The following is a 23192-nucleotide window of genomic DNA, read 5'->3' as shown; positions in this document are numbered from 1 at the left end:
AATAACATCCGACACCATTTTAAAAACCAAGATGACAGTCTCCTCCCAAGTGGTTTAATGTACTCTTGAATCTCTTAAAACTTAGATTACACTTGTAGCGTGCTATAAAACTTCAAATGCTACTTGGGCTGTTACCATAAAACAATGTAAACCATTATTAATATTGATGTCATTTCAAAAGGGGTGGTCAACAGAAGACGGAAATTGGTGATTGACGCCATTTTCGTTCAGGACGAGGCGTCGATACATACTTTGCAGAGCTAGAGAGATCGCTCCCAACAACCGACGTCTCATAGCGCCGATGGACCTCTCTAAGGCATATGATACAACATGGCGGCATGGTATACTTCGCACACTAAAGTCTTGGAGAATAAGAGGTCGAATGATCAACATGCTGCAAAGCTTTCTCTCCAAAAGGAAGTTCCAGGTTCGCATAGGAAATCAGCTGTCAGAAATATATGAACTGGAAAATGGAGTACCACAAGGCTCCGTTTTATCAGTGACACTGTTCCTCGTCGCGATGCAACCGATCTTCAAAGTAATCCCAGCTGGCGTGGAAATACTTTTGTATGCGGACGACATACTGCTTGTGGTGCGAGGTCGCAAAACAGAAGGTCTTCAACGAAAACTGCAGGCCGCGGTTAAGGCTGTCGAAAATTGGACGAAAAATGTTGGCTTCGCGATTTCTGCTACAAAGTCGAACATCTTTTACTGTAGTCCCAACGCACGTCGAGACCCAGTGCGTAACATCACCATCGACCGTGTAGTTGTCCCGAAAACAAACCGATTGAGGATCCTCGATGTGACTTTGAATTTTAAAGCGCATTGCAAGATGGTGAAGAAGTCCTGCGAATCCAGACACCGGATTCTAACAATGATAGGTGCCAAACTTCCACGTGGTAAACGGCATTATTTCAAGTGGGATCGGCGATGATCACTTCGAAGCTAATTTATGGGATTGGCCTAGTGAGCAGAGGAGGCCAAACATCGCTGAAGACACTCGCACCTGCTTACAACAAAATGGTTCGTTTCGCTTCTGGTGCATTTGTTACCAGCCAAATCACTTCGATTATGGCCGAAGCAGGCACACTTTCCTTCGAACTACTAGCGGTACAGTCGATTGCGCGGATTGCTTTACGAGTGCTGGAGAAAAACCGTAACAACAGTGACCTCCCACTGATCCGACGAGCGTCGGAGCTTACGCCGCAATTCACCGGAGCAACGTTGCCCATAATAGGCACGCTTTCCCGAAGAAGGGATCGAGAGTGGCACACAGCGAAACCGACAATTGTTTGGGATGTGGAGAAAGTTGTACGGACCGGAAACCCACCCGGTAAAGTTCGACCAATAGTCGAAGAACTGTTGAAAAACCGATTCCAGCAATCGACTGTATTATACATCGACGGCTCCGAATGTGATGATACAGTCGGAGCCGGACTCTGTGGTGTTGGTATAGCGGAAACACACAGCCTTCCGCAACACTTTAGCGAATTGTCTGCGGAAGCGTATGCACTTAAGATGGCTTTGTCAATACCAAACATCCAGAACGAATTGGTCATTCTAACAGACTCTGCGAGCTGCCTATTGGCCTTAGAAGGCGCAAGATCGAAGCATCCGTGGATCCAGGAGGCAGAAGCGTTAGCACAGAGCAAACCTGTTCGATTCATCTGGATCCCAGGACATAATAGAATAACAGGTAACGACGAGGCAAATCGACTTGCGCACGAGGCAAGAGCACAGCCGGCCATTTATGTACCAATTCCAGCTGAAGATGCTTGGAGAGCAATAAAAAACTCGATACGACGACATTGGGACACGCAATGGTTTGGTTTCCGAGAGGCAAAGCTGCGAGAAATCAAATGCGATACACAGCGATGGACGGAGCGAAATAGCGCTGCCGACCAACGCATACTGACTCGGTTAAGAATCGGCCACACAAGACTGACCCATACATTCCATCTAAAAAGAGAAGCACCACCGAATTGTGAAGGCTGTGGAGTAGTAGTAGATGAACGGCACGTGATACTATATTGCAGGAAATACACCAACGAGAGACAACAGCATGGTATCAGTACGACTAGTTTGAGAGATGCACTGAATGGCGAAGAAAGCAGCGAAACGAAGATAAAGGGCGAACACGAAATTATTGCGACACCGACAATGTCATGCCAATTTTCTTATAATGTTTAAAATCAAACCAAAATTTTAGGGTAGTTTTATACATATATTTACTTCAAAAATCAAAAGAAAAGTTAATCGATGGAGCCTTGAGTGTAAAATTTTCGCTTGATGCCCTCCATCAAAGTCTTTACAGTGTCATCCGGTACCAGTTTCTCAGTTTTTTTCCATTTTCTTAACATGTCCTTCTCGTCTTTGACTGTCTTCTTGCTCTTCCGAAGTTCCCGCTTCATCACTGCCCAGTACTGCTCCACCGGGCGCAGCTCCGGACAGTTTGGCGGACTCATGTCCTTTGCAACAAAATGGACAGAATTGGCCTCATACCACTCCAGGACACTTTTAGAATAGTGGCATGATGCCAAATCTGGCCAAAATAGCGGAGCTTCGTCGTGCTGCTGCAAGAACGGCAAAAGGCGCTTCTCGAGGCACTCAGATTTGTAGATCTCGCCATTTACTGTGCCCTTTGTCACGAAAGGCTCACTCCTCAGTCCGCAAGAGCAGATGGCCTGCCAAATGAGATATTTGGAGGCGAACTTCGACATTTTCTTCTTCTTAAATTTGTCGCCCACATAGAACTTGCTCTTGCCGGTGAAAAACTCCAACCCCGGAATTTACTTAAAATCGGCTTTTATATACGTTTCGTCGTCCATCACACAGCAGCCATATTTTGTCAGCATCTTCTCGTAGAGCTTCCGTGCCCGAGTTTTAGCCGTCGATTGTTGCCGCTCATCGCGGTTTGGGAAGTTCTGTACCTTGTATGTAAGTAGTCCAGCTCTCTTCTTTGCATTCTGGACGTAGCTCTGCGACATGCCGATTTTTTTTAGCCAAATCACGGCTTGAAACGTTGGGATTTGCTTTAATCATCCGCTTCACCTTTCCCACCGTCTTTTTGTTCTCCGGTCCCGGTTTTCTTCCAGCTCCTTTGCCGTGGTTCAACGTCAACCGCTCCTGGAACCGCTTCAACACTCTGGAGACGGTTGAATGGTGTACGTTCAACATTTTTCCCAACAGCCGGTGCGACAGGTCAGGAAATTCCAGGTGTTTGGAAAGAATTTGTTCTCTCGACTCGCGTTGGTTCACCTCCATTTTCGTTGAATCGAAAAACACGACTTCGAGTTTGACAGCATGTAAACAATACATATCAATGAGAAAGTGTGCAAAATTTGGTTGATTTTTACCCAATGGTAAAAAAGTTATGCCCTGTTGAATGTGTCGCAATAATTTCGTGTTCGCCCTTTACTAAACTTTACACGACAGATCAAACTTGATGCACAAATTTGAACACTGAATTGATCGAAGCGAATGGAATGTAAATCATATACTACTCCCTTGACACGAATGCACCACCCAAAGGTGTAAAGTGTCATAAATAAACAAACACACAAACAAACAAGCCATTTTGAAAATCAAGATGGAGGCTTCCGATAACCACAACACTGTGAAAACCATCATCAATAAGGGTGTAATTTGAAAGAGGGTGGGCAGTAGAAGACAGAAATGGACCATTGATGCAATTTTGAAAACCAAGAAGATGACTTCCGGTTAGACGTGTGCGCCGCCGCCGCTAATTTTAAACGAACGCTGAACGAGAGGACGGCAGCGCACATCCGAAACTTTTTTTCCCACGACGATTATTTACGAATTCGAACATTCCCATTTTGCTTTTACCAAAAGAAGACAAACTACTATTATATAGGTTCACTCAGTTTCCATATGTCCTCATGTATGTTGTATTTATCTTAAAGACACTGTACGGAAAAAATGTTACCAGATTAGTGAACAAAGTGCCATGAATTCTGATTATTTTTCCGGTAACGACCATGAACAAAAATCATTTGTTTCTTAATTGTGTTCAATTTATAAATCAAATGTTGACTCGTGATTATATGTATCCAAAGATCTTGATGTTTTCGGATGAACTATTTCACGAAACTCGGAATGTTTTTTTTTTTTTTATTTCGATTATAGAGGTTTTAACCTTAAGGTAATTCGCCTCTTCGGGTTAGAAAAATCTCTTATGAAAAATTTCTAACCCTATGTGCGAGGTCGGGACTCGAACCCCAGGTGCGCAGCGTACAAGGCAATCGATTTACCAACTACGCTACACCCACCCCCAACTCGGAACGTTATTCACGGATCCATTCATGCCTTTTGAACTGATTCATGATTCGCAATCGTGAAATAGTTCACAAAACAATAAAACACGTTTTTCCATTCATGATTTAGTTCATGAAATGTGAAATTTTAAAGATGATCGTAAGATTTTCGCGTGGAAAATTTCACGGAACTCAAACTGTTATTCATGGATTTGTGTGTATAGAAATCGATGAGTCCAAAAAGCTGGAATGATATAGTATAGTAGGAATAGTAGGATTCCATTTTTGGCAACAATGTTTTTCACTTCAGTTGCCAAAACTGGAACGGTGTCAAAAATGAAACCCTATTTTTAAAGTTTTAATTTTAAATTTGTGACCTCGAAAAAAGTTGTTCATCGATGGGTTAATGAGAGAAACATCGATAAGCACTCTTCGGAACACGGCACGACGTATGTGAAACCGAAATAGTACTAATTAAAACGTGAAATTTCAAACCATTGGATATTCGATTTCCCCTAGAAAGTTAATCTGGACTCCCTGTAGAAGACCGACAGCATCGCATCCTCCCATGTTTTCGATTGTGGCGTTGTCGCTCGCTCTCTTAGGGGCCGTACACAAATGACTTAGCTTTTTTCGGCGTTTCCTGACCCTCCCTCCAGCTCGTAGCATTTCGTCACAACATTCTAACCCTCCCCCTTGTAAATAACGTGGCATTTCTGACAAGCCCCCCCCCACTTTCCAACGCGACCGGGGATGAAAAAAATTAAATATGTTTTACAATTCTTTTAAATACATGTATTTACAAAATGTTTGACGGCTTTTATCTACATTTTCATTTTAATAGCAAATTGCGAACAAAATAAGCCGAAATAATAATTTCAAGACAAATATCGCGTTGATAATTTTGTTTTGAATTTTATATGTCATGGAACATGAAGAAAAGGTCTCTCAGTTCATAATGCTGCAGCTGCGAATGCATACATTCAACAAAATTACTAAATTTTGTTTGGTTGAATCCGAAGAGAAAATTTAATTCAGCTAACAAACTAAGTCTACTCGTTAGCAAGATTAGCTAACTAATGTAGCAAGTTAGTCCTGTGTAGTCCGCATACACTATATTTTCGTTCTTTTGCGAGGTTGCAATTCCCCCAAATCGAAAAACTAATCGAAATTTCGTGAAAAGTAACTTGTGAGAATTTAAATTTATTTCTCTTGGGAATGGAGGAACATCAAATTACTTTCTCTAATCAATGGGTTTTAATTCCCGTCAAAAAAATCTTAATGCTACGTCGCGCAACTTCTGACCCTACCCTCCCCCTCGTCACACTTCGTCACAAATTTGGTATAACCCCCCCCCCTTCCCCTCAAAATGCTACGTTATTTATGTATGGTCCCTTATCATGTAGCTATCACGCTCCGGGCCAGAAAGAAACAAATCCTACACGATAAAAGTCTATCAGACTGTGAAAAGCGAATTTTGTTCAATAAGTTCCTCGAATGCAATGGTCAACGCCCTTTAAACAATACAATCAACCTCCGATCACAACTCGTATCGATCGATCAGAAGCGTTCGAAAGGTGTTTGAAAAAATTCTTTAACGCGACAGTTGGATCGAAGAAAATGTTTCCTGTGAGATTCACAATTTTCACAAAAGGGACGTGTGGTAGCCCCCTTCTACAGGGTGATTCAACATAATGTATTTTAACAAAGAATTTTGTAGTAGTTAACGGGTGCAAACAGCATGCTGTAAAGATATTATTGATCAATATTGTTTGCAATTTCATAATAGAACGACTCACACCGGTTCACCGTCTTCAAATTGTTCAACTGTATTACGAAAATCACCGCTCTGTGACGAATACGTTTCGTGCGCTCAGACCATTCTATGATCGACATATTCGGCCAACTGAGTCCATACAATTGGAAAGGTATAGTCGCAGTTCGCGTTATTGCATAATTAGCGACCAAATCGATCCCATCCAGCACGCAGTGACGAAAACATAGTGTGTGAACGATGATCGCGACAAATCGATTCCACACCGGCTTAAGGAGGTAATCTATCTTCAGCATCATCATATTCGCAATGCAGTATTGATATCATTGAACACGTTAGCCTAAGCCGAACGTTTCGTTTTGCAGAGCAACTTAAAGCACGTGGCTGAAAGTGATAAAGTTGAAATTAAAATTCCCGTGTATATAGAAATAGACTATATAGAGGTAAGGCTACATGACCTATCACCCTGTACCTTTCCTGAGCTAATTGCAAAATGCATGTCGCAGCAATATGGAGAAGTAGAATCCGTTACACCTGATACGTGAAGAAATTTCTTCCAGAAAACGCCTAACGGTGTTCTTGAAGTGAGGATGCGGATCGAAAGACCTATCTCATCCCACTTGACTATAAAAAATAAAATCCACGAATCTACTATTAATCAAACTACGTTATGCACCTATGAGGGGCAAACTTCTACGTACAAGTATTGTAATCAGACAGCGCACTGCGGACAACTTTATATAGAAGATACAGAGGAGAATGCCCCGGGCCCCGTGGTGGTGGAGGAACGCTATGTGGGAAGCTGAGCTGCAAGCAACCGGGCGGGTCATAGGTGATGGATAATGCTTAGTCGCGATAGCAACTAGTTGTGATTCGCGACCCGAACCTGTAGCGGGGGCTGACTGCGGGTGTGGTAGGACGAGGTAGTGGGCTCTACACGTTCTAGGTCTAAATACCACATGCCCTAAAGCAGCCCTGACAGGGCGAGCCACCCCCTTTTAAATAAGCGTTTAGCCCCAATCTCTCTCCTCCCGTGATCCTTCAGCGTTACTGCAAGGTTGGTGCAGGCCTAGCTAGCCGCCCATAAAAATAGCATGCTCAGGAAGTTTAACAAGAAATTTCGGATGGACAGAGGAGAATGCATCTCCACCGATAGCCAGCGCATCCACGGCAAACTAACCCCAAACAGAATTTTCAATACCTATACCTGAACCACAAAAGGTTGCCAAATTTGTGGCAGCTGTTCAAGCCATATTGACAACCACAAAAGCAACATCCAGTACCCCAAAAACAACTGTAAACAACATCGGCGAAGAAAACAATAATAATGATGACGGATTTACGCTGGTCACCCGTAAGTGCAAGAAGCAGGAAAAAAAACATCTGATCGCAAGCACTAAGACACTTTTAACGATGATGACCTTGATGTGCAAGTTAGGAATAAAATTAAATGATTCCCATGACGTAATAGGCGAGCAGACAAATACTTGCCAACGGAAAATTAATATTTGTTTTATTTTAATTTTGTACGTATTGTAAACACGTATGAGCCGTGTCAAATAAACCAATTAAGAAAAAATACACTCAAAAACTGCCATTCAACAAGGACCTTGGACAATTTGTCTACAGGGTGTATTAGAATAAATGTTATCATTATTTACTTCTACTGTTTTTAGCAGGGTAGAGTTCATGGTAAAATAAAAACAAGTAATTTTTAAGTTCTGGGCTATGAAGGTGTTTAAAATAGATTGAGTAAAGTTATCATACAATGACGACATATTTAAACTGACTTTATGTGACTTGTTTTATAACGTGTTAGCTTTCGAAAGGAAAATGAATGGATAAAATATCTAAATATCTAAATACGGCATAATGAATCATCGCCTTCTAATGATTTCAAAAGGGTTGTATGTTACTGAGGGCTTACAATGAAGATGCTATTACCAGCCTCCTGGCAACCCTATACCTGGGAGGGAGAAACAGACACTACGCACGAAGTGTAAATAATAGCACTTGTCAAGAAGCAAGAAAACTTTCGACAGCCAAAATCAATCAAGGTGGGCGACGCATAAATGAGCAAATTTCTTTTTGCGTATCATTGATACAAGCGTGATACCGGCACATGACTTCAATCGTGTGATGGAAAGGAGCTTGGGACAGTATAAAATCAGTGAAAGTTTTTTTTCCGGGTGCTTTACATTGATTTGAAGCTAAAGTCAGACGACAGTTTGCTTCCAGTAGTCGAGTGAAAAGGGACAAATTTCGGAACGATGTGTCTAATCTTCTATTTTTTAAATAGGATTTTTGTGCCGTTCTTCTCCTTCATTCTACTACGGTTTCCTAAAAAATTTCTTACACTGATTATTAAAAACCGATACAATATTAAATTCAATCTGAAAAATAGAATTTAATTTTATAAAAATTTAACTAACAGAATCCTTGAATAAGGAAACTTGCCGGTAGAGGCATGTTTATCTGATTTGTGAAATGTTGACCAATGCATAGATGTTTGATAGGTAGATAGGTACGGCTGCAGCCTTGGAACGTAAATATCCACATAATGAAATAACCGAAAAAACGTTTGATATAACATGTTTTCGTTTTTATATGTCCCCTTTATTTACTATTGAAAAATATTTCCAACCTAAATAAAGTACAGAAAACTGTTTCCACCTTTCTTTTTACATCATCTAACAATTTTAACCGTCGAACTGTCAAATTTAGCCAAGGTTATTTTGCAAATAATTCGAAAGTTATTTGCAAAATAACCTTGGCTAAATTTGACAGTTCGATTGTAAGATGTGTAAGACTTTAACTAATAGATAGAAATGGAATTTTTTCATGATTCTGATCATCAGATTAAGCTGCATGAGCGACCGAACATTAAAAATATTATGTCGATGTCAAACTTCATGTCGAAGTAACTTGCCAATTTTTTTCGAAACTTTGTTTATATTTATTAGCATGCATCTAAGCCTACGTTGATGATTTTCATTTTCTCAGTATACTCTCAAAAGAAACTTTAAACTGGAGAACCGTCAAATCTGACTAGCAAGGCGTCACTCATTCTAAAATTGTTAAATAAGCCACAAATTTTTAAAACTTTCTTCGCACGAATTACACCATTATTATTTGTCTTTACTATAGATATGAAAATAGCTTTTATCACATGTTTTAAATAGAAAGATGATATAAATTATTTAAACCAAAAAGTATTTTTGAATTACCAAAAAACGTGCACGTCACAGCATATTTTTTGATTCTATATTCCCATTTCTTGGAGTAGAGAACATTTACAGCGTCGTCACATTTCCATAACTGGTTTCATAACAAGCATAAAATATATTTTAGGCGTAGTTCATTGAGCTTAAAATGTAAATATTATTTGAAATTTTCATATAAAATTAGCGTTTATTTTACATTATAGCAAGATCGCAATATTGTCTTAAAACGATGCTCGAAACTTTTGAACGCATCTAAATTCTTATTCATCATTGAATACATAGAAATACAATTTATTTGATAGTGGCAGCACGGATTACGGAAAAATCATCTGGCTAATTTGAAAATGGCATTAAAATCACAGAAAAACTTTAATAATATTTACTGCTACACCCAATCTAGACAAAAAATCAAGGAAACTCATCGTTCGGAAACATTTTCAAGCAAGCATATGATAACAATACTCTCATTTCCTCGATGAACACTTTTTTGTGGCTCGGAGTGACAGTTTCGTTCTGGCTGGCTATGACATTCACATTTATTGAGTCTGTTTCTCCCTCCCAGCCCTATACCATCATATGGAGTTTGACAGCGACCAACATATATGGGGCGTTCAAGCTATAAAGCCCCAAACAAAGAATTATGTTCGGTACTATATACGATATTCAAGCGTGATTTGGGCTAAGGTACAAATCTCCGATCAACATGGGGAACGTGCCATTTGAGCCAGACGCTACTGATACACGATATTCAAGCGTTCCACACGACGTTTTGCATCTTGCGGGATGATTTAATACCATATTATTCAGAAAATCAACATTTAGTAACTAATTACAGCTTTTAATCATTCGATTCAAAATTAATATTTTGATTTGCATTGCAGTGATGCTGGCTGTACAGAGACGCCATCCTTGACAGGGGGCTGGCTATTACCCATAACTTTATTTGGGGAAACCTAAACATCAAATTAAGAGGTTCCGAATTGATAGAACAATTCAGTAGCATGAATCTGCACATACTCAATGTAGGAAACCGCGTAACATTCATGCTATCTGGAAAGAAGGTGGTCTCAGCTCTGAGAATATTACGCATGAGTTGGCAAACTGGCTCGTGCTGAATGCGCTGCAACAGTCGTTGTATAGTCATAAATATATCGTCTTGGATCATTTAAACAATACACTTGATAAAGAAACATATCATAGTCCCAAAACTATGAACTGAAACCTCTATGAAGAGGGATTTCCGATTAGATGTTTTTTTGGTAGATGGTATTTTTCAGCGATTGAATCACAACGTGACTTGGATACGGTTGTGGTTAGGCCAAACTTTGACATATTGGCGGCATATTAAGAGGATTATCCACTTCGAGTTATGCCAGAGAAACTCCTATACGGAATACCAAATTTGCTAGACTCAAAAAAAATTGTAGAAGAACAGTCACAGAAATGCTCCTCCATCCTGCGAGCAAAGTGATTAGAATAGTGTTTGCAAAAGCGTCTCAAGTCTCAACGAGATTTCAATAGTTTAGGGGAGAGAGGGTAACAATGAAACACATTTTTTCTACAATTTAATTTTGATGATAATACATGTTATTTGTGTAATCAAAAGTGATACATAGTGCCACTATGTTGTTAACTAATACATATATTTTTTCCAGCTGGTAAAATTCACGGGAAATAACATTTTTTGGATAATAAACAGTTGGTGGTAAAATGTATCAGTGTGCCCCATGGGTAGGAACTATGAAACACGATGTCATCTATAGTGAAATATTCTACTTATAAATTTTATTCTTTTGTTTTGACGAAGAATGATCCTAACGCTTTAAATTAAAGTTATATTGAGGCGAAAATCGTTTGTTTACGAAAGAATCCACTATATCATCGCGTAACATCGAACCACCATATATATGCATATTAGCTGCAATCCTGAAATAAGAGACAATTTCTACAAAATTTGGCCAAATTTACTAATTCTGCACTATATGAGTAGTATTTAGTGTGGAAAATCGGAACCCATTGACATTTTGAGACAGACCACAAAAACAAACAAAAATCACTGTTCCCCATACGCCATCGTTTCACAGTTACCCAATGGGTCTATTCATGAAAATTGTGAAATCACACAGAACCATGAGTAGTTACCAAAAAACTTTGTTCGCGGCAAATGTTGAGCATAAAATTTGCTATAAATAGCAATAGACTAAACATTTGTTCAATGAATGGTAATTCATAAAGATGGAATAATGTTTATCATTGCAAATTTACTCTGGCTATCACAAAACAAACAAATATCCATTAAAAGAGATAGAGTTAGCAGATCTCTTCCAAAATATAGCAACACGTGTAAATAATTAGAAATTGTGAAATATGAGGGAATTAGACGATTGCGATCATGCATTGTGATTTTATTGCGAATGTTTCATAGTTCCTGCTGATCCACTGTTTCCCTCTCTCCCCTACTACCAAAACTGAAAGACACTCATGCTAGTTGAATTGAACCTGCAAATGTGGCATACTCGTCTAACGGAAGTGAAGAACTCGACTGTGTTTTTGACTTTCCGTTCTTTACGAAACCATCACCGACGACTACCCCTACTTTTATTCAGATAGTTATGATTCTTGAGCATTTGCTCTTCGAATCGTGAAAGTAATCGCGTTAAATATGAGGAAGCAAAGAACTTTCTCGCAGAAGTAATATTTTTCCTAGATATCGAAGGTATTCTTAACAACTAATCGATTTTGGAAGCAGAATGAGGTCATGGAGTACCTTTATAGATCACCAACTGAACACATGCATTGCTTAACAGCCGACATCTGTACTCATCGTTAAGGGCCGGTTTCTTCACTCCCGCCTAACTGTTAAGCCAGGTTTGTCAGTGCGTTAAACCTGGATTAAACATTAAACGAGGATGAAGACATCGGTATTAAGGCAGGTAAAGATTAGGAAACTGAGTTTTTGTGCATGTCCTTAATGTAGTATGCTGTCACCACTTTTATGGAACCTTGTCACGGATGACTTGTTAAGGAAACCTGGATGGTTATCATACAATGATCACCTATATTTGCATTATCACACTTTTCAATTAGATGCAGTAAGCCTTGTGTGTTGTTCAGGAACAATTGTTGTTCGAATATCCAAGTGAAACATCAATGGTGCTTTTCATGCAACGAAGGATTACAATAAGAGTTCGTCCTTTGCAGTTCCCTGACTCTGAAATCATTGTCACAGATCCAGTGAAGTACGTTAAGATAATTCTTGATTCAAAGTTCAAGTGGTCTGCTCGTATCAATTTCATAATCAAGAGGGTTAGTATGGCCTTCGTCCAATACAGGGAAGCCTTCAGAAAATCATTTGGACTCAAACCCAAGTACATAAATCGCATCTACACAACCCCACAACAATCGTTAGAGCAATACTCATATATGGGTTCCTTATGTGAGCAGCACGGAAAAGTTACAGAAGGTACTGAATTCTGGAACAGTAACCAAATATATCGTGCAAATAGCCACATACGCTTGCGGTCAAATGGTTACTTGGGATCAATACGCACTTGTTCCCCATGAAACTATACTCACATATGGTCAAGGCTTCTGTCTGTCACGTTTCATTTTTACGCATATTTCATAAGATAAGTCAGCAAAAACAATAAAACCATATTCTATCACAACTGCACATTATTAAGGTCACTAAACCGCACATATTTTCTACAGAAAGTTATTTTCTATCATGAACGGTTTTCGTGTTATTGTCATTTTAATACGTCTGTCACGTTACACAATTTTCGCAGTTAGTTTGTTAGGTTGTCCGACTACATAGAAAAAGTCTGTTCTGCTGGCCCCCAAATTTGCATGAAAACAGTTTTAAGTTGAAGCTTAGTAAACAAGGAAGAGTTTGAAATATAGTTTTCTTGAAGAAAAACTTTGTTTTCGATTTTATGGAGTATTCTCGATGATCTGTCACGTTACAACCAGAAGCTGTCACGTTACAGTTCTGCATTTTCATTGAAGCAAGGATATTTAGACAATCGTACACAAATCATCCTTAATCTAGGAACTGAGTATTACCGGGAAATTTCATGTTTATTTTGAAAAACATATTGGTTTTGATGAACAAACGTGAAAAACTTTTGAAAAGGTGGTAATTTCACGAAGTAACATATTATGTCATAAGAAAATCCAAAATAACTTGAAAACATCTGCGTTTTGAAGGATAATTTTTCGTGAGCATTTTGAATTAAAAACCCATTTTGAAATACATTCTATAGCTAAATTATTAAAAAAAAATTAATTAAAAATCCAACACTAAAAGAATTATTGAAATATGTTAAAACTTTTTATTGTTATTTTCTCTACGATCAAATTATATTTTAAAGTTTTTTTTATTTGCAATTAAACTTTAAATGTGTTATGTTTTTTGCGTTTGGTATTTGTGAGTAATTTATTAAAAGGGCGTATTTTCACTACTAGATATTTTTGTTGAAAAAAAATCAAAATAGCTCGGAAATTTTTTCTTAAGAGCATTTTGCTACGAAATTATATTTAGTATTAATATGGAATAAGAAAATTATATTTATGACTGGCAAATACTAAGAAATTTAGAAGAATACTTGAAGTTAAAAATGCTTTCTTACTAATAACTTCCTAATAATGCAATTATAGTTTCACCAGTTTATAGGCCTTCGTTAACAAAAAAAACAATTTTCTGTAATTGTATTTTCATTTTTTTTGTTTTTTTAACAATGTATTTGTATTTTTAACATTTTTTTGAAAAATTTCACCAAAAAATATTCACACAGAAATATTAATTCCCTAGAACTCGCTATCATATAGTTTTGCTGCACAAATGGCGATTTTTGAACAATATATATTGAAAGTAGTGCATTGAAGATCTCATACGCCCTTTTTAAATATTACTCCTGAATAAAAATTGGTTGTTTAATATTGAAAAATACTTTGTTTCCCATATACATGAAACGTAAAAAGTTTCATCAGAATCAAAGATGGTTACCAATATTGACGCAATTGAATCAAATTTGATGGAATTGCTTTACAGCAGAAAAAATCTGTCACGTTACATAAGATAAACTGTGTTTTCTTAAAAATTAATAAAACTTTAAAGTTTTAACAATACAGTTTCAAAAAGTAGACTCAAAGTAGTAAGAAAAAATGCAGGTTAGACATTGTATGCATGCTGTTGGTGTGGTCCACAAAACTTTTTTGAATTTTTGATCTGTCACGTTACAAGTTATTTGGTTTCCATTACTTCACAACTGAAAATAAGCAATAATCCATATTCATCGAAATTTTTCAAGCAATATCATCAAATTTAAATTAAACTACGATAGAAAAATGTGGTTGCCAGCAAAAAGTTGAGAATATGGATTTTTTTTAGCTTTTTATCTCCTTACGGTATTTTAGTCATTTTCAGGTCATGCAAGTAGCATCAAAAAACTTTCATAAATGACAGACAAGAAATTTTTTCCTGGGATCACCATTCATATTTTTTAATATTAGAGGTTATATACATACGAAAAACAAACAGTTTGACGCAAAATTTAATAAAAAATAATTTCGCCTGTGGTTGCCTTTTCGGAGCCTTGACCATATAGTTTTCCTTTTAAAACCTTCAATGTGAGAATTCGCAGAGTTGCTCTCTGATTGTATGGCGCGTCCAACTTGAAGAAACGTACGCATACATTGAGGATGTTTTGTTGGTGGACCGAGCCAGTGCTACTATCTACTGTCGTGAAATGAGATTAGACTAAGCTCATCTCATTCGTTTGGTATTTTTTTTGTTCTTATACAATAGTAACGTTACCCTTAAAACCCCAACTGGTTTTGATTTGCTAATGAGACCAACGAAATCGGCTTACAATATGATATATTTCTACCAGCGAAGAAAAATTGGATAAAAGCGAGTTGTTTGATTTGGAACACAAGTAGTGTTTCAGCTTACCATATATCGGTCGCTAAGTCAGTGGCAGAAACTGATGACACAAAGTCAAAACGCAGAACTCTTAACTTACTGAAGTTATAGGTAATGTGCCCTTTACACGCAAAATGTTTTTCACCCATTTTTTCTAACCAGGGAGAAATGTAACAAAAAGTGGTTATTAAACTGGCATCAAAGGCGCCTCCCGTTGAGTCCATACCAGATCCTCATAACGCTATTTCCTATTCCTCGTTAACCAATCTGGCTAACCATGTGCTAGATAGTTTCATCAATTCTCGAAAAGATCCACCGTCGTGCCAAATTTTCCACTATGTCAGTGAGTGATCCGCCAAACTAGCAGCCACTGCCGGGCGAACGACAATTTCCGCGCCCGATCTTTTCGCGTGTCTAAAGGATCAAACACATCCAGCGCGTTGATTGCAACTTCCTCCCGCCGGTACGGAAAACTGCCGGAAACGCTCATACCAGAATAAAATTAGATCCACTGCAGCACTGATGTTCGACTGCATAATGAACTTTGCCTCCTCCTGCTATAATAGTGGCATCTGAAATCTATCGTTTCTAGTCAGGGGGCATCCCGATATCATCGGCGAGAACTCTACGTTCCACCGTCATTTGGATGCTCTCTTGAGACAGTTTGAAAGTAGAATTTACACTTTGAATAGTTTCCAGCGATATGCGGGCAGGAGGCAGCCAATTCCCGGTAGTGCAATTGTTTGATTGGATGCAATCAGTCGCAAAAATGCCACCCCAGCTGATTCGCTACTAGCCCTCCACCCCCGTATTTATCCTCATCGGTGTGTCACAGAGCGCGCGATTTTCCACATTTTCCAACGCCATGTGTGTGTATGTATGTATGTATGTTTGTGAATGTATAGGACAGAGAAATTGTGCAATTGTGCCAATATTGATCGAATCGATGGTTCCTAATCCTGTTTATTCGCCCGAGTTGAATCTTCGCCGCTTGATGGGCGGACGAGCGACCGGATGTTTCGGTATGATTGGATCGAATTTCGACCTTTTTCCGGGTTTGATGTTGTTGGTTATATTGTTTTCAATTCGATAGAGTGCGTGTATGTATGTTGCTTACCTCGAGAGTCTCGGTTGAGTTGCAGCAGTCCCCGTCGGATGTCTTGAAGAATCTACCAGCGGTTGATTGGTAATTGGATTGGGTCGAAGCGATGGAAAAGAAAAAGAACTCATTAGATCAGTTGAATAAGTATAGGTTTTTTTCGAGGGGGTAGATTTGAGGGTTGTGGGTTTTCATGCCCGAGCGTGAATGCAACATTCTTAGTGAAAGGGAAGGTAGGGTTGTGGGTTTGTTTTCATGCTGCCGTCAGGATAAGGAAAAACTGGGACATATCGATACAGAACTCGGTAACTTTCAGGCGAAATCGACACCCTTCAAAGTGACTACGGGATTAGGATGAGATGCAGTCAATCGTCACAATTTCAAGACAGAACATATCGCTATGCGCTGATTACAATCTTACTCTGAAGACAAACACTACACACTGATTGCCACAAATAGCAAATTACCATCCCTATAATCTTCGACCGGCTAATCAGTCGCATTCCATGTCACGCTAAATCGGCGCTTCCTGGTACAAACACCAACTCTCTCTCTCTCTCACACACACACACTTACGTGCACATCAGTCACCTAGTCACCCCCCGAGGGTAACATCTATTATTAATGTTATTATTATTATCGCTATAATTATGATGGCTATTATTGACGACGAACGCCTCCCGGCACGTCATGAACTGGAACAGTAAGAACGAGTAGGGACATACTCTGCTGACTGTGGCTGGAGTAAGCCATCACACAATGAGGGGAAATTTGTGGAAATTCATCATCGCCCTGTTCCGTACCGACCGTCTGGAGGTGCTCATATGTGGAATGCATGTAAGCAGCTCCCACATTTTCCCACCCCGTTAGCTCCTCCCGTTCCCTTTGCTGGAAGCAATTTCCCTCCCTTCATCCGGTGGAACTGGGTGGATGACGTGCGCGATGTGCTGTAGCAAGCAAAATTCAACCGCCCGTGGAGTGGCATATGATTCCACAAGCAGTGTACTAAGTGTCGTTGGACTAAAAAGGGTTGGATTTTCGCGAGAGAGTTTAAAAATTTGGGCGGATTTCTTACGTCTTTACTGCAAACATGCTATTCCAGGTTGGTTCAGAAATGGATCTTTTCCGTAGGGATCAAATGAACAAGTCTAATTCACCGCGAGGAAGCAATTTGAGACCTTCGAACTATACCTTGTTTTTCAAGAATTTTCCATTTTGTACAGAATTTAGAAAACTAAAATCATTTTCCATTTTTTACTGAGTTCACATACCCAAAATCATTTAAAGTTCGTAAAAGATTACCACTCAGGCTGTGCGATCATCGGCTGTCTCGTTCGCGCGTTGTTTGTGGCATGCCGGGCAACACAAAAAAATCTAATATATTAAAAGCTCTAAGATTTCTCATATTTTTTGTTGAGGTTAAAAACTGATAATATATTCAACATTTTACAATTTAAACGTGGTGATTATCGCGATAAGAAAAATATTAAAACTGAATTTTTTAAAAATTATAATTAAAATATAGTGGTAATAGTTAATATTAGATAAACAGATCGTTAGTTGCTAGACAAAATAAACATTATTTTAATCACCCGCGAAGTTTCTTGCAATTCAAAAACAACTTTCTCTGTAAAAAGATACACTGAAGTCTTTTTTTATGCGGTTTTTTTTTATGCGGATTTTTTTTATGCGACTTTTTTTATGCGGATTTTCAAAGTTATGCGGTTTTTTTTTATGCGGATTTTCAAAGTTATGCGGTTTTTTTTTATGCGGATTTTCAAAGTTATGCGGTTTTTTTAATGCGGATTTTCAAAGTTATGCGGTTTTTTGTGCGAATTTTCAAAGTTATGCGATTCTTTTTATGCAGCTTCCTTTTAATTTCTAGGGCATCACCTGAAGCGACTTTTATCGAAAGATAGATCCTCGTGAATGCACATGCTTAAACAAAAGACATAAAATATTCATATTTTTATTTTAGGTTATAAATTACTAGTCTTTGGGTTAAGGATATGAGAAGTATTCTTGATGCAGTGAAAATAAAAACAGAAAATGACTGAATACCTTTTTACCTTTCTCATAATAAAACTTATGCAATCGGTCGGAATTTACACTTTTTAACCGAGGCCCGCAGAGCCGAATCTCTTATACCATTCGACTCAGTTCGGCGAGATCGGAAAAAAAGTCTCTGAGCGTGTATCTTTTTTTTACTTGGTGATAAAGCTTTTACGCCGACCCGGCACTCGTTCAGTAGTTAGACCATACTACCGATTTCGTCCATCATGTGCCAGAGTGAGGGACTCTGAACAGAGAAGATAACTCTCTATTCCTCTAAACTCCACCAAGAAGTCCGACATTTGCCTGATCCCCCGGATTCCATTTGAAATGACTACTTTGGGGGGAGGCGTGTTAATGCACTTCACTTGATTCCAGGTCTAGCTGGTCGTGCTAGATTTCCCTTGTCTCGTAACCGCCATATCAGTCCTGCACGGCATGATATTCTCCATGCCTTCCTCTCTACGTTGACCAGTTGGATGCCGTGGTCGATCTGGCGATTCCGGTTGGAGGGTGGCTTCCGGTTCACTGGTGCCCCAACGACCAGGGTCTGTCGCGTTCGGTGCTACTCGGCGTAGCTCCCGACGGTGGAGCTAGCCTACCTCGGCGGAGAGTTCCCCGACGAAAGAATGTCTCCTGCAACCGTTGATGGACACGTTATTCTTCCTTAGATGCAGTCCGGCAGAATGCCGAGGTTAGTCCAGCGATTCCCGGTGGAGGATTGCGTCCGGTTCACTGGCGCCCCGATGATTCAAGCCGGCGATTCGCTACGGACTACTCGGAATAGTCCCCGACGGTGGATCTTTCCTACTCCGACGAAAAGTTCCCCGGCAGTGGAAGATCTTCCGAAACCGATACGAACTGCGATTCGGGGTGGAGTGACTTCCAGTTGTCAGGCGCCCCGACGAGCATCTGCCGGCGCTACTTCCCGATCTATTCGAATTAGTCCCTGGCGGGGGCCTAGTCTACTCCGACGGAGAAATTTCCCGACGTTGAAATTTCTCTCGAAATCGTTATCTCGATGCTGGTCGGTTAGGTGCCGAGGTCAGTCTTGCGATTCCAAGAAGTCAAGGTTCCGACAGCATAAGTCATTAAGTGACTTTACGCCGCAGACTCAGGTGATTCGCATTTAATGCCAAAAGATCCTGACTCCTGCGTTGCAGAAGAAAAAGAGCTAAGTAGCCGGAAAACTCTAAGCTTGCTCATATGACCCTACTCCGCGCTTTTTTCTAAACTTTTTTACTTCAAATCCTTGCTTTTCCTTGAGTACTATGGCTCTTAATATTGAAAAATATTTCACACCTTATGTGTTTTTTTATGCGGATTTTCAAAGTTATGCGGTTTTATATTATGCGGATTTTCAAAGTTACGCGGTTTTTTTTTATGCGGATTCTCAAAGTTATGCGGTTTTTTTTTATGCGGATTTTCAAAGTTATGCGGTTTTTTTTATGCGGATTTTTTTTATGCGGTACGTATCCCCCGCATAAAAAAAAAACTTCAGTGTATTACAATAAAAAGAGTTGTAATCTTCCAAATAACAAACACATTGTAAATATTTTGAACAACTGCAAAATATTTCACGAACATGTTTTACGGGTACCTAAACAATAAAATTAAGGCATTTATTGCAAAATTTGTCACTCAGTGCAAAATTAAGGGGTGAATTTTCATACAATATAGAAGTTTTTGAATGTTCTTCAAATAACTTGGAATGCAAAGCGATGACATACAAATTATTATACACCAATCTATTGCCATTGATGCTGGATATAATTTCCGAAAGACCGAAATTTTGTGTACTATCTCAAAAAGTTTTTCAAAACTACGTAGAAGTACAGAAATTTACTATATTTAGCAGATAACCTCGAATTTAAAGCGATGAGCTACAATTTTTATACAACAATCTATTGCAATTGAATCCGACTACAATTTCGGGAAAAAACGATATTTCCTGTTTCATGAAAATCAAATTTAAGAAAATACGTAGAATAACAGAAATTTAATTCATTATATTCGGATCGATTAGTATATATTAATTTATAGTTCATCGTTTTAAATTCCAAATAATTTGTTGAGTAAATGAATTGTCTGTGCTTCCTCGCACTTTTGTAAATTTTTAGAAATAGTAGAAAATTTTATATTTTAGCCTGGAAATATTTATAAAAATTTTAGTTTATCGTTTTTATTTCGAAGTTATCTGGTCAGGAAATGAACTTTCCGTACTTCCAAGTAGTTTTTTAGATTTTTTAAGGAAATATAAGCTTTCGTTCTTCCAAAATTTATAGTTTGCATCAATTGCAATTGATTGGAGTATAAGAATGTGTAGGTCATCGCTTTGAATTCAAAGTTAGTTGCTAAATAAAATAAATTTCTGTACTTCTACGTAGTTTTGCTAAATTTACGAGGTAGTAGACCTTATCGTTCTTCCACAAATTAAAGCCGTCATCAATTGCAATTATTTGGTGTATCAAATGTATAGATCATTGCTTCACATTTTGAGTTATTTGTTTGAAAATCTCTGTTACATGTTTTAAAATTTTTGTACTTCTACGTATTTATCATTCCTATCAAACCCTATTATTTTGAAACATTTTTACATTATTGTGTTTCTCTAAATTTCAAAATGGGGTGCATTCAGTACAAGTGTTGAAGCTTCAAGTATTTTGTTAGAGGAAGAATAATAGAAATTGATCGACAAACGGCTAAGCTATAATTGTTTTAAGCAAAGAATCACTTTTTCAGTACTGACATATATTTACAGTTTTTCTGGGGAAGGGAGGAATGTTAGTCCGATACATGTCGCTGCTAGAGACCGAGGAATCTTCTGCATCTTCACATGTACAACGGGAAAGGAAGATTTGTTAGTAAGTGTGCCAACGGTATTATTATTACCTGGGCAGCCGGCTACCGCGAACTTGGGAAAATTATCTTTTGTTGTATTAATTTGATTAGTTAAATAAGCAACTTGAACCCCGGATAGCACTCTATTATCCTATCTTTTTTGTGCAACATATTCACAAAAGAACTACTTTTCCAAAAGAGAAGAAAGTATTAAAACCAATCAAGTAATTGGAGATATATGATAAGCGTTCCCACTTTTTGACTCCCTTGATATTCCAAGTATTAACACAACAATGGCTAGCTAGAACGGAACATGTTCTAGGAATACGCAAACCAAATAATGAGCATTCTGAAGAAATAGAAAAATAGGTGTTACAGGTTCGAACCCAATCAGCCATGCCGCCGGTCAGTTATGATATGTTAGGGTGACCATATCAGGCGAATGAAAACCCAGGACAGTACTCATAGCTTTTCAGCGAAAATAGTTAGATATGTGCTGCCATGAAACAAATTATTCGCCTTAAAACAATCTTGATATTGTCTGAAGATTACTTCAGTTTTAAATCAATACCGCAAAAGCTATTTGAATTGAAGAGTTTTTCAGCAAAACACTAAGTAACACACTAACTGCCGATTTAACAAAAAGAATAAACTACGAAAACTTCTTCCAAAGATATAATAAGACTAAGTTGTTTAGTTTTAGTAAAACATTAAAATTCCTGCTAAATTTGCACTCTGGACCACTGTGCATTGAAGTAAAGCAGAAACATCAACGGTTCCTAGTAGCTTCCCTTTAGCTATTGCTGACGTAGAAGTAAATGTAGGTACCTGACTCTCCAATGGCAACCATTATCCCTCGATCTGTGGGATCTAGGATCGAAACTACCTCAAAAACTCTCGTTTGATTCTATTTTTTTTTTCATTTTAGCGAGTGTTATATAGTGGTTGGAATAATCGAAAGCGGCATATAGGTTTGTGTAAAAAATACCAGTTTGAGTGCGGTTTTTCCATGCGCCTTGTTATGTATGATGCCGATGTCAAGAGAAACGGTAATTTAGTAAGGATGTTGATCGTCGATTGCTTGCATTTAGCCGAAAGTAGTTCTATTATCACCAGCTCGAGACAGCGCTTGATGTCTCGCTTATTTCCTTTTTATGAACTGGGAACATGTTTACGAATTTCCAGCAAGATGCAAAAATGCTACTCACTGGCAAGAGATACTCGTAAGATGTGAAGAAACGGAATCACCAAAAAGAAACGAAGATGGCCTATCCTTGAAATACAAACAAAGAGAAACAAAAGTGAAAGTGGGAATTCTGCTCGCCATAGATGGTAATGATAACAAAATCCTAAAAGTGCCATTTTGAAAATTTTGATAGTAGCCTATATCTTGACGGATAATTGCGGGCTACCAGATTTCTTTCCACCGGACCACAACTCAATTCTATTGCCACGTTCATATGAATGACTCGATATTTCCCTTTTAAGTTTACATGTAAGATAATGAAGTTAAAAAAAGCAATAACGAGGCACTATTAAGGTATTAAAAAGAGACATCGGATGATACAATTGCGATATTCGAGTTATTGAGCGTTGTTGTTCGTACTCTACTCGCGAGTGCGTTAACCATGCAGTTATGGTTGCTGTCGACCGTATCAACGACATGGACCAGAGTGTACAATAAAGGTCAGAGCATTATGCCGGACACCCACTGGCACTGTGGGGCCAGACGTCCCGCAGGTCAGTTCAATTTCACCTTACCTCCGAGCAAATTCTGTTGCGGCTCCTACCGTTACAGATGTGACCAGCACGCATCGTACGAGTAACCCGTTTGGGGAAGAAGAGAAGAAATTAGCTTCCCCACTTCATCACGAAGGGATCGACTGGGGGGAAGAGGGCTGTCAATACCATCCGAATATACAGCCCTCGCAACTCTCCTCCTGGCTTTCGAAGTTCGTGAAGGTACAACCCAACAACAACAGCAGTACCAGAGCCACGATTT

The 23192-nt window shown here is 38.7% G+C and overlaps 1 protein-coding gene across 3 annotated transcripts in view; it reads right to left on the bottom strand.

The window, feature by feature from the left end:
- The window catches only part of LOC131677719 (sterile alpha motif domain-containing protein 5), a 668233-nt gene that overhangs the window by 65988 nt on the left and 579053 nt on the right, over positions 1-23192 (bottom strand). For all 3 annotated transcript variants that reach the window (XM_058957719.1, XM_058957720.1, XR_009303417.1), the window contains one exon: positions 16316-16367. In XM_058957719.1, the coding sequence (XP_058813702.1) occupies positions 16316-16367 (52 nt within the window). Of the gene's footprint in view, positions 1-16315; positions 16368-23192 lie in introns of those variants that run through there.

This window comes from Topomyia yanbarensis, chromosome 1 (genome assembly GCF_030247195.1).
Source record: "Topomyia yanbarensis strain Yona2022 chromosome 1, ASM3024719v1, whole genome shotgun sequence".
In the NCBI taxonomy this organism is placed as follows: domain Eukaryota; kingdom Metazoa; phylum Arthropoda; class Insecta; order Diptera; family Culicidae; genus Topomyia; species Topomyia yanbarensis.
This window is presented reverse-complemented; position numbering and strand designations above follow the sequence as displayed.